General features: G+C 43.6%; 1 protein-coding gene across 5 annotated transcripts in view; it reads right to left on the reverse strand.

Annotated features, from left to right (window-relative positions):
* The window catches only part of osbpl9 (oxysterol binding protein-like 9), a 35,740-nt gene that overhangs the window by 20,353 nt on the left and 3,186 nt on the right, over positions 1–12,201 (reverse strand). For 2 of the 5 annotated variants that reach the window (XM_069150460.1, XM_069150459.1), the window contains exons 3-4: positions 9,993–10,071; positions 2,519–2,595 (exon numbers count right to left, since the gene is read on the reverse strand). In XM_069150460.1, coding sequence (XP_069006561.1) covers positions 2,519–2,595; positions 9,993–10,071 — 156 coding nt within the window. Of the gene's footprint in view, positions 1–1,061; positions 1,445–2,518; positions 2,596–9,061; positions 9,227–9,992; positions 10,072–10,207; positions 10,214–12,201 lie in introns of those variants that run through there. The other 3 variants (XM_069150463.1, XM_069150461.1, XM_069150462.1) reach the window with 3 other exon arrangements.

Here is a 12,201-nt window from a genome sequence, read left to right on the forward strand (position 1 = left end):
TGTTGATGCGGATGTGAATGTGAATGGCTCAATGGATGAGTTACTGTGTGGGTTTTTAAAAGAAACTTGCCGTGTCTGGTTGCTCACGTCACAGGTAAAATGCCTCAGTTTATCAGAAGAGCTGCTGTCTTTCCAGTTAGGCATTACAGTGTAGGAATTTTTACATGAATATGCCAACAACACAAAGCCAAACACATGGCAATGCAAAACAAAAAAGAACGAGGACTAAACAAACACTACAAATTTCAGTGAATTTCTGTGAGTGACACAGAGGGGATTAACTCTGTCTGTCCCTCCTCTATTATATTAAAAAAAGCACACAACAACCTTCTATAATAATGTGATTATTTACAATACTAAAAGACTGAATTTGAAGCAAAACATTACATGCCTTTTAAAGATGGCATTTACTTGTACAGATTATATACTATACTGTACATTACAACTAGACATGAGGCTGACGCGTTGAGAGAAAAAACCCTGTTTCTACCAATACCTCATGCTGTGTCAAAACACATAATGGAGGGAAAATTGTTGTTGTTTTTTGACAGACAGAGCAGATACGTTCGGAAGCGGAAAGTAAGAGGCAGGTGGTGGCCTTATAAACATCCACTGCACCGCCACGTCATGGTGTTTGCTTCCTCCCTGCTTCAGAAATATTCCTGGATGGCTCCTGCACCTCCAGCAGTCTCCACCACAATGACACTGCATCTCTGTCACATAGTGGGAATATTTTGGAGCTGCCTGCAAAGACTCACACATAAACACTTGCAAATCCACCCAACCAATCAACCAACACCAGACTTTACAAACAACACTGGTCTGGCAGTCACCCTCCCCCTTCCTCCCCTTTCTGTTTGTCTTTCCACGCAGTGACCCACTTTAAAATGCTGCTGCCCCAGCAGCGCACTGCAGCCGTTAAAGTTCTTGTTATGCTGCAGTGGCGTTTTTTGTTTGTTTGTGTGTGTGTGTGTGTGTGTGTGTGTGTGTGTGTGTGTGTGTGTGTGTGTGTGTGTGTGTGTGTGTGTGTGTGTGTGTGTGTGTGTGTGTGTTTTACTTACTGGGTGCCTCGCTCCAATGGACATGCTGCATTAAACCCTGTGCATCTCTCAGGCCATTTAGCCTAACACAAGATCGTTTTCTCTTTCGCTGCCTCCGTTATTGTGGCGATTTCTCCCAATAGCAACAAGCCAACAGCTCTAGAGAAGTTTGCATTCTTTCTCCCTCCTCCTCCTCTTCTTCTTCCTCCACACAGAAACAGAAAACAATCTTCACTGCCGTCTGCCAACATAAACCACGGCAGCCTTCGGACTGAGGCCAGTCTGGCTACAATGTATCCTTCAACAGCAGTTATCAGCTGAGCATTGTGAGGCAGCCAGAGCCGAGTTAATCCAGGACCCTCCCCTGGCAGGAACGGCACACTTCCTCTCACACAGGCAGAAGAGAAAACACACACAAAGCAGCAGCAAGTGCTGGCAGGGACAAGCACCAGCAGCCACTCTGATAGGATGAGGCAGCACAGGCAGATGTTTGGTTGATCAAGCAACCAGATTTTGGATTGGTTAATGCCGAGTCACATGATGCTATGACAGCAGCGCGCTAACACCGCATGAGTGTGTGTGCGTGTGTGTGTGTGTGTGTGCAGCGAGCAAGCAGGCACACGTAGCACATCAGACGGATTTGCAACGGAGGGAGGGGAAGCAGGGGAAGGAGGGAGAGCAAATGAAAAGAGTGGCTATGAAAAGGAGGAGAAGACGGGTAGAGGTGGATGATGACGATGATTATGGGAAGGAGCGAGCAGGAAGGTTTGCTTTAGGGGAGGAGTACAGAGAGGAGGATCGGGCAGAGAAACAACTGGAGGACAGCAGAGGCAGGAAAGAGACACACTCTGTCTAAACAGTCATGAAAACAGAGACTCAAACAGCAGCAGGCCAAAAAAGGGCTGCGAGCAGTTAAACACACTTTCCGTTAAACGGGTCCCAAAACTCGGCTAAACTCACCACGCATTGCCACCAGCCTCCATTTATGAATGTCACCATCATATCCACTTATACAGACAAGACTTATCACCAAATCTCCACTGTTCTGTTGAATGCTGATGACAACACCTGATACGCAAAGTCACCACGAGTGTTGTGGTTCTGCATCATTTATAAATTATGCAAATATATATCATCTGAGGCTCAAAAGAAGATATCACGATGAAAGCTGTGATATCCAGGCACCATATTCACCTTCACCTCAGGGTTTTCACATTTGCTCACCAGCCCTTGCCTTTATCAATCGCCCCTCTACTCTTCAGGTATTACAAAGCTGCATGTTTGCTTTGGAAAAGATCAAAGTACAAACATAGGTGCTGACATAGGAATTAGCATAACAGGCGAGCTAACATCACGGAGCCCCAAAGTGAAACAGCTTTTTTGTGCAGTGGATGGATTAGAGACACACACACACACACACACACACACACACACACACACACACACACACACACACACACACACACTTGGTTACATACCCGGAGCTGGAGGGTGTGACGGAGTATAGTTCCCTCTAAGGCGTGGATCCACTTCTCCCGTTCGTCTGCATCTCGGGCTGAAGGCAGAAGCACACAGACACACCCACTGAGCCATGGTTTCCATACAGATATCATCTGTAGCCCTTAAACTCATGTTACACACTAATGAAACCAGCACACAACACCGACATGACATGAGTACTGGTGACGCAGTGATGGACACTGTATTCATCGACAACGTAGATTAATTCTGCTTCGTCTCATACTCAGGTCTAAGTACTACATAAATACTGTGAAAGTGCCAAAACACTCAGGCCATGGAAAAGCAGCGGTGCTGTTTGGACTTCCATAAGTTTGTGATGTCACAAACTCACGGTCATGGCACATGTCTGCCCTCAGCACAGCCCACTGTCCAACCTTTTATGGGGAAGAAAACATCGAGTGGTCCTTCTGTTGTGGAGCTAACAAAGCTACAAGATCGAAGCAAACCTGTGGTTGGTCTGGACGAGCGTCAGGCAGAAAATAGCCAGTCAATCAGAAGGGAGGATCATTGATATTAACGTACCACAGACAAAGCAGCATGTTCTTGGTAGAACTCTAGAGATGGAAAACTAGACATGTATTTTGGTACTTAAAACCACAAAAGCATCTTATTACGGATATTAAGACTACAAATAAAATACTGGAAAAGTGTGAAATACTTGAAAGCTCCGTCAAGAGTGGTGAGGCAGCACTGATTCTAATCTATTTTTCTTTCCACATGGAGCCTTTGGGGTCAGAGTGTGAAATGGAGCAGGGCGAGGCTGCAGAGCAAAGACAGAAAACAAACAGACTGCCAATGACATTAAACAGTGACCCAGCACAGGCTCTGACACGTGCACTACACACATACAAACTGCAAATCGCTCCTGCATTTGTGGTGCCAGTGGCATACAGAGATGTAACATTTTGTCTTCTGCAAAGACACGGACTGGACTCAACCGTGGTCCGGTTGTAACGTATATGCGCGTGCTGTATTTATTCATAAACAGTGTATTAAATAATCAAAGGCTTTCTGGTCTTTCCACATGTGAACGGTGCCACAGTATTTTAGAAAACACAAAAGCAAATCTGAAAGCTGTGAAAGAAGAACTTAACAAGATATATGCCCATGATTTGGCTGGCAAACTATATCTTGTGTAAGAGTCATTTTTCATTGAGGCGGAAAATAGACAGTACAGCAGATGAAGGCTGTGCTAGCAGGGAGGCTGAGCGGCGCTACGGCAATAAAGCTTTTAAAGACATTAAAAGGCAGCCGAGGCTCAGGCCAATCCACTCAGACAGTGCCTCACTGGCCTCTCACTTTCCCTTCAGCCAAACAGACTCTCCAGAGGAACAGATTACTGCAGCTAATGTTGTTTAGCTCTATTCACGACAGGAAAGAGATAGTAGCAGGGTCATTTAAAAAAAATAAAAAATAAAAAAATACTGTAACTGTACATTTTGTGTCACAAGTCCAGTCTTTGTTCGAGTCTGTGGCTCACATCAACGCCATGATTGACACAGTGTGAGCACTTAGGGGACTCCACAAATCTACAGTTTTAGGAACCACAAGTAACGAGAGAGGCCGGCATCTGACATAAACCTACTTTGTTAATCTGGAGAGTTAGATATTGCAACAACAAGGAAGTTATATAACATTTACTTACATGTTCCAATTTAATAAAGGAACAAAAGGTACAAAAGTTCAAATTTTTTTCTCTTATAACTCTGCACAAACCAGACATTAACAAGACACTAACAAGTTTTATGAGGTCGTTTCACCCTTGTAAGAATGTAACAGTCTCACAGTCCAGCTGGTAAGTAGTGTTGTAACAGGGGAAGGTGTGCATACTATTATTGAAGCCTCTGAAGTTTCTCTGCAGGAGAAAAGCAGCGAGGGACAACAAGGCTATCAGAAGAATAAGCACATACTGGAGGTACTGTACCTAACAACCTATCCACCTTCACACACCTTCCTCATAATTACAGAGAGACACTGGATGAAGACCCAGAATACAGACGGACATACAGAACGCAAATAACTGCAAAATTGCAAACTGCAATGGCTAAAAATAAGACACCGGACTACTGTTGCCAAATGAAACACGGTGTCCACATATATAGTCAATACAGAGCAGCAGTCCTCAGTCAGGCTGCAGCTCAGCACCCTGATGTCCACACTGACAGTGGAGGTCACCTCATATCCAGCACAGGGAACTGATACTAGGCAAATACATTTGCAATAGCAGGCATTTGTTGATGTCTTTTGCAACATGATACAACTCCTCTCACCTCCACTTAATGGCAAAACAACCTTCTATGGTTAATATGATTGATAGAGCAGTGATACAAAGAGAAAAGTCAACAATAAACATATTGTAAAGCCGAACAGGATCAAAAAGGATCTGTGTGACGTACCAGACTGACAGTAGAAGTAAATTTAAGCCATTAGAGAACATTTGAGAGGTAATCTGGTGTGACGATAAGGAATTATTTTGCTCAAATGTGACATCATAACTTTAATAACATCTTCATATCGTGGACTCGGAATTAAAAATTTCCTACAAAACTCCAGTGATCTATTTGCTCTACATTTCTTTACCCTTCAGAAATCTATGAAACTTTTAGCCTGAATTCTATTTCAGCCTTGAGCATCTCTACATTATTGGAACCGTTGTTTTTAAATACATTTTGTCTCGTGCATGCACTGAGCAGATGTCAAATGTTTGCAGGTTTCACTCTCAGGGGGAAGTGACCAACTTTCACAAACAATGATGTCATGTGAATGCTCACAGTTCTGTCCGCATGGTTTTCATGCTCATTTAATATTGTATTCTTGTGTTTTTGGCAAATATTACAAAAAATGTATTTAAGAGCTGACAGAGAATGAGGAGAGTTGGACATGCAAAATCTTCAGCAGGACTTAAGCTTGCAGTGCAGAACTTTTGTCTCCCCCTTCTATCAGAGTTATTTAAAAAAAAAAAAAAAAAAAAAAAGACTTTTGACACGTGCTTACGCCATTGGCTCCACTGTAATCATAGAGCTGCATCGTTGCTACTGATGCAGGTGTAAAACGGTGGATAAATTGTGGATAAATAATATAAAACAGTCACTTCGCAGGGGTTGTGACTCCTTTCTCTATCAGAATTTGATCCATTCATTCTGACAAAATGAGGAAAGTCTAGAGGAGCTGCATTATTAAATTATTTTAGCCCCATTCAAGTTAGCATAAGGCTAAACCAAAAGTTAGCCAGACCACTGAGCATGCCCAGTACGCGTTCATCCAGCCTCACCAGACACCAGATGTAACAACTCTGTTAATTCTGTTAATTACAGGTAGATTTATCAGACAGTATTATTTTTTAATCAGCATTGTGTGAACTCACTTTGGACAGCTTGAATGTAACATGCATTCATGTATATTTAAAAGTCTTGCACTATAGCTTTAAAGTAATACTGTTATGTTGCATCTTAATCTCCTTGGCTTGCAGAATCCTTGGTAACACAGCCTTTATTTATTTTTTATTGTATTGTATTATATTGTATGGAAATTCAATTAAACAATGTTAATACACAGAGATCAATATATTAGCATGGTGCTGCATCAGCTGATATCTACATGCAAAGTAATAATATTGTTGGTATGATTTCTATGCTGATACTTGGCCAACTGTAAAGGAAGAAATTGCGTGATTTAATATGTCACCTCATACACCTGCCAACGTCTGACAGACTCTACTAATACTCTGCTCCAGTTCATGACTTAAATGTTCATAAATGAAGCTACTGATAGATACAGCCACCTACGCTGCAGACAACGCAGGACGGTGCTGATATCTATGTATATCCAGCATGTGCAGTTCCCACACACACAGACAGATATCACGTCCACACAAACAAACAGACTGGTACAAACAAATTAACACAGTAAGCTAACAGGACCAGTGATGTTTCCTTAGCCCAAGGATTTCATCTCAGTGGTCAGGGTATCCATCACAATGCTCAGCCTTTCCTCATAATGCTGCTCCTCCTCTCTCTAAAAGGCTGCTGTGAATTATTCATCCCTCCCTCCTCCTGACTTCAAACAAGCTGATGAAATGTCTGACTACATGCTCCAGTGGGATGGCTGGAGAGTCTGATACAGGACTGCAACATGTCAACACTGTGACGTTGGGGCCACCCAAATGTGCTGTGAAGAAAAAGCAAGATTTCATTATGAATAGTAATGTTGTATTGGTGGGATAACTAGTAAGTATCTGTTCAGTATTTTGCTTGTTTAACGTAGGATTAAGCTCCAGTGAGCGTGGTAGAAAGGAAAACTGTGATATAGACGACTTTGAGACTAAATCCACTGGACCAGATTCAGGCCTGAAAGAAGAGACCGGTCAAAAATGGTGACCAGGTGATACTGAGGCAAGGGAGGACCCTGAAGACTGGAGACAAGACAGCCAACCCGTGGTGGTCTCCCATCCCGGACTGATGCACAGGGAGAGATGGGAGGACGAGAGATTGATAGCTGCTGTGGATAAGAGGAGGCGAGCAAAGAGCAAAGAGGGGGAAGGAGGAAAAGGGCTCTCAGGCAACTATGATGCACCGCCGGGGGAGAGGGGATGCTGAATAATGGATGCTTCTCTAAATAGAAGGAGTACAGAGCTGCACTCTGGGCGACAGCACAGTGGCCGGTAAGTTCAGAAGAAATGCATTTGAACCTGGAAGATGGACTCTTCTGACAGGAAGTACCAAAACAAAAAAACACCTATGACTTATAATGACATACAACTATAACGAGCTGTACAACAGCTGCTGTATCCTTGGAAATATAAATTCTGGTATGAGTCTATCACTCCTTTCTTTACCCTAAATGTTGACAGTGATGCTTTACCCATCACACAGTCCATACCTTACCCACGCACGGGCCCATATGTAATGGAACACAAACAAAGGGATATATATATATATACACAGACAGACACATTCAGATGGTGCTGTGAATCCTGGGAGACTGACTGCATAACATGCTCAGACTAGGATCGTTTCTCAACAGAGAAATCTACTCCTGCCCGACATCCTGTGCATCTCTTGATATCCAAGCGAGCATCAGGCATATCCAGAGAGTCCCATGTTCAGTGCACATTAAGTTGCTGATTTTCTCCACTGCTGATAGATGAGATGGCAAAATGCTCCACAGGGTATCTGGAGAGCAGAGTGACATTTCACTGCTTTCTCTCAAAAATGAAGATGACCATCGGGGACCCAATGTAATGCAGTGTCCTGTGTGAGGATATAGTGCTTCCAAGTGGGGTTTCAACTCATTTAAAAATCATAGAAAAGTGTCATTGATCATGAAATCTAATCTAGAATTCTACTAGCGGTGAATCATCATATTTACTACACGTGTTGTGTCGTCTTTGTTGTCTTTTTATACAACACCCTGCCAGAAATGGATTTCCCTCTGTGACTGCATCAATGAAGCTTTTTTTGAATCAGGCTCCATCCATCCATCCATTATCTATACCAGCTTTATCCTGAACAGGGTCACGGGGGGGCTGGAGTCTATCCCAGCTCACTTAGGGCAAAGGCAGGGTACAACCTGGACAGGTCGCCAGCCTATCACAGGGCCAACACGTAGCGACAGACGGAAACAAAGACCATTCATGCTCTCATTCACACCTAAGGGCAATTTGTAGAACCACCAATTAACCTGAGGTGCATGTTTTTGGATGGTGGGAGGAAGCCGGAGTACCCGGAGAGAACCCACGTAGGCACAGGGAGAACATGCAAACTCTGCACAGAAAGGCCCGGATTCAAACCCGTGACCTTTTTGCTGTGAGGCGACCGTGCTAACCACTGCACCACTGTGCTGCTTGAATCAGGCTCATTAAATTCAAATATCACTTGCTTTCATTGCTCATATTCCCCTGCTCAATCCCTCTCTCTCTCTGAAGCACAAGTCTCTCCAACTCCAGTAACTCGGATAATAACCAACAAAAACTTAACATCCAAAAGTGAATAGCTGAGTGCATCTTTAACTCACTGGCGCCAAAGATTGAATAAATTAAGACCGAGACAATTGAGCTGTTATTCCCTGAGGAACACATCACTTTGAAGATTTGCATACAATTGTCATCCGGAAGGTAAAAAATAACAAAGATTACGTCATTGTTTAGCTAAAGCAGCAAAACCAGTAGAGAACAGGACAAGCACCTGCAATAACAAACACCCTTTTCTAAATAACACACCTAGTCTGTGCAAACATTTGATGCTGAACACTCTGCAAACACTATACACACCTCAATAATGATTCCTCACAGCCGACGGCTACCAAACAGTCCACTTGGCACTGCTCTGAACTGTCCTTGAACCTCAAAGAGCAAACCGATACACCAGTGCGCTACAAGAACGTACCGCTCCACCCTACACTGTACATCCCAGAAGACCAACAAACATCGCCTCCTTGTGATCCTGTCTCCCAGGGACTGGCATGCATGCTGACCACGAGACGTGCACGGTTTCCTTCCTTACCCTTGCGTTTGTAGAACCACAGCATACAGCTTCGGAACACAGACATGGGAGAGGGCATGGAGGAGGTGAGAGGGGCGGGGGGCCCATGGACTGTGGCAAGTGACCCTCGAGAAGGAGGTGGAAGGGGAGGTGCTGGCGGTGAGGTGTGCGGGGGATTGGTGGTGAGAAAATGGATACAAATGGACAAATGGAAGGACAGAGATGAAGGAAAGTTAGAGGAGGTTAGTTAAAGACCTGGTGCAGTGATAGATTAAAAAATTGCGGTGTACTGGACTGGACAGCTCCCTGTCAAAACGAAGGGAAGGGTTGACAGGACGGGAGGGGAGGGGGCGATGCTGTAGTTGGGAGCCAATCCTGTCCCTATGGAGGGACTGGTTGCTAGATAGCGAGCGGCGGCAGCGGTGGAGCGAAGGACGAGCAGCTCAGCTGTATTCCCTTATTATTCCCCGAGGCTCAACGGTAGAGACACACAAGCAGTAATCTTCCTCTTCAGCCACAGTCGGCAGGGCCCAAGGGGCAAAAAAAAAAAAAAAAAAGTCTTACTTGCTCCTTTGGTTCCAGAGGAATCTGTTTAGCTTGCAGTGGAACAAATCTTGTTTATCTACAGAAATATGTGCGAGTCCAACTTCACGGAGCTCGGAGAGGAACCATACGCGGGGAGAAACGGCTCAGGCCTGCGGCATGCTTTTACATTGTGTCGATGCCTGCGTGCCTATGCTTCCTGGCATTACAGCAAATCAATCCAAGTCTTTAAAAGGCGGGGAGTGAAAGAGGGGAGAGAGAGGCAGAGGGGAAGAGAGAGAGAGAGAGAGAGAGAGAGAGAGAGAGAGAAAGCACGGACGGTTGTGAAAGACATCACAGAGGAAGAAAGGCAACTTGGAGAAGAGGGGGCATAAAGAGAGCAAAAATTAACAGAGGGGAGGCACCTCACCTTGGAAATGGAAAGTCTTCTGGTCCACAGTGATGGTGAATGTGCTGTCGTCCTCGTCATCGATGCCGATCACAGCTCCCTGGGCAAAGACAGAGAGAGAAAGAGAGAAAAGGGGAAAAAGCAGGCAGTCAGACAGCAGGACACGTCACACTCCACTTTCCATGCCTACCCTCATGCCCTCCACATGTCCCAGCAGCCCCTAATTTGCCAATTACCCTTGGTCGTTCTCAGCAGCTCACACTCTCCCCTTCCAAAGCTCCTCTCTTATCCTCTCTTTCTCACAATCTCTCTGTGTTTCTCTCTCTCTCTCCTCTCTGTCACAAACACACACACACACACACACACCCACACGCTAGTGCAGCCTTTTAGAACATGCGACAGAAGAAGGGAGGGGAGGAGGTGGGATTTGGGAGAGTGAAGGAGGAGAAAGGCAAGGAAGGGTGGAGAGAGAGAGAGAGAGAGAGAGAGAGAGAGAGAGAGAGAGAGAGACACCAGGGACCAGCAGCTAGCAGCCAACAGGAAAAAAGAAAGAAATGAGCTGCAGAGATACAGCCTGCTGGCTAGCTGGGGCACTAGCTCCTAGCAACAGAAACAGGGTGTGTGACTCAGAGCTTTCTCACCCAGAAAACCTGCAAATAATACAAGTAACAGCAACTACTTGGAGGGAGGAGGGCGGGGGGGATGACGACAAAATAATAGAAACAGCTTTAAAAAAAATAAAATGTTGCACCAAAAGCTCTCAATAAATAAAACCCTTAATAAATGTATGTATGTAAACTTCATGTAAATCAAAAAGTCGGCTCCATTTTTAGAACATTGTGATTGTTTTGTTATTTTGATAGTCGCAGCACATGAAACAATGATAACGAGACAGGCGCAATCTCTGCTGATCTGATGAGTCCACAGAGAGTCGTGCCCTATCTCAAAAACACTCCAAGAAATACCAACAAGAGAGCATCTTGTGATATATTGTAGCACACAGGCTCAACAAATTAATAACACAAGATGCAGCTGGGATATTTCCAGACGGGACCCGCTTAGTGCTTAGTTTTGTTTCTCAACCTGCCGTTAAATTGGCAAGTAAAGTTAGCTAAGTGAAAGGATCTGTCTGATGTAAAGACAGATAAATAAAAAAACAAGCTATTAAAATGATTTCTTTGTCAGTGTTTCTACACTGGGTGTAAAAAGAGAGGTTTTATGGAAGCCAACATAATGACTATGGAACATACACTGAGCAGACCGTCACAACTGGGGAGGGAAAAAGGAACCTATGAGATTTTCACATTTACTGCACATATCTTGGTCTGCATGGGGAAACGGATTACAAACCTTCTTTATAAACACATTTAATGGCTGTATGTAATAATAGGGATGTGTTATACTGTTGACATTTCATTATGTGACAGAATCATTTTTACTTACATAGCAATATCTACTATATATAGTAAACCAGGTGTACTCAGCCATTTGTATGAACTCTGCCGTGATGAGGACGCGGTCAAGTATTTGATCCACTGCTAAGTGATAATTGATTCTATTCGACTGCACTATTTATAAACAGTTTTATTTTTGAACATGGGGGAACACTTTTTCTTAAAAAGTTAAATCATTTAACTCAGTGAGAAAGTTAGTTGCTCTGTGGCACTCAAAAACAATAACCAGTAACACACCGCATGAGAGGCTATGGTTTCACTGTTATTCCAAACAAGATTAAGCATGCCTGGTTTAGCAGGACGGCAGATATAGCCCTTGGGAAAAACACTTTGTATAAAAACTGAAACTCACAGTCAGATCAGGGTTTGCTACGACACAGTAAAAAAACAAAAACAATAACAAAAGCAGAAAATAGACGTTAACAATATTATATTATTATTTAGGTATAACATGTTTAAAAGAACTGTTTGTAAGTGTTATCATTGATTTATAAATGTCTTTTACTGTTGATCAGTGTGTAAGCAAATCCAAAGGGGACGAATACCTTCAATAGCTACTGTGTAATCATTATTTTTGCATCATAATATACTGTATGAAACTGATCCAGCCCTGACAGAAACCTTTGTCCCATGACTGGGTTCTCTTTGCAGGCGGTTTCAGGAGATACTTCCTCCTTTCAGTGAGATCTCAGGAAACATTTTCAGGGCATATAAAAACTCCCTGCTTCTTTTATAGCTTTACCACCAACTTACAGATAACAGAAGAGAAACTCAAT

Source organism: Embiotoca jacksoni, unplaced genomic scaffold, assembly GCF_022577435.1.
Source record: "Embiotoca jacksoni isolate LCO1_2020_lvr unplaced genomic scaffold, fEmbJac1.0.p SCAF_16, whole genome shotgun sequence".
Taxonomy (NCBI): Eukaryota; Metazoa; Chordata; class Actinopteri; family Embiotocidae; genus Embiotoca; species Embiotoca jacksoni.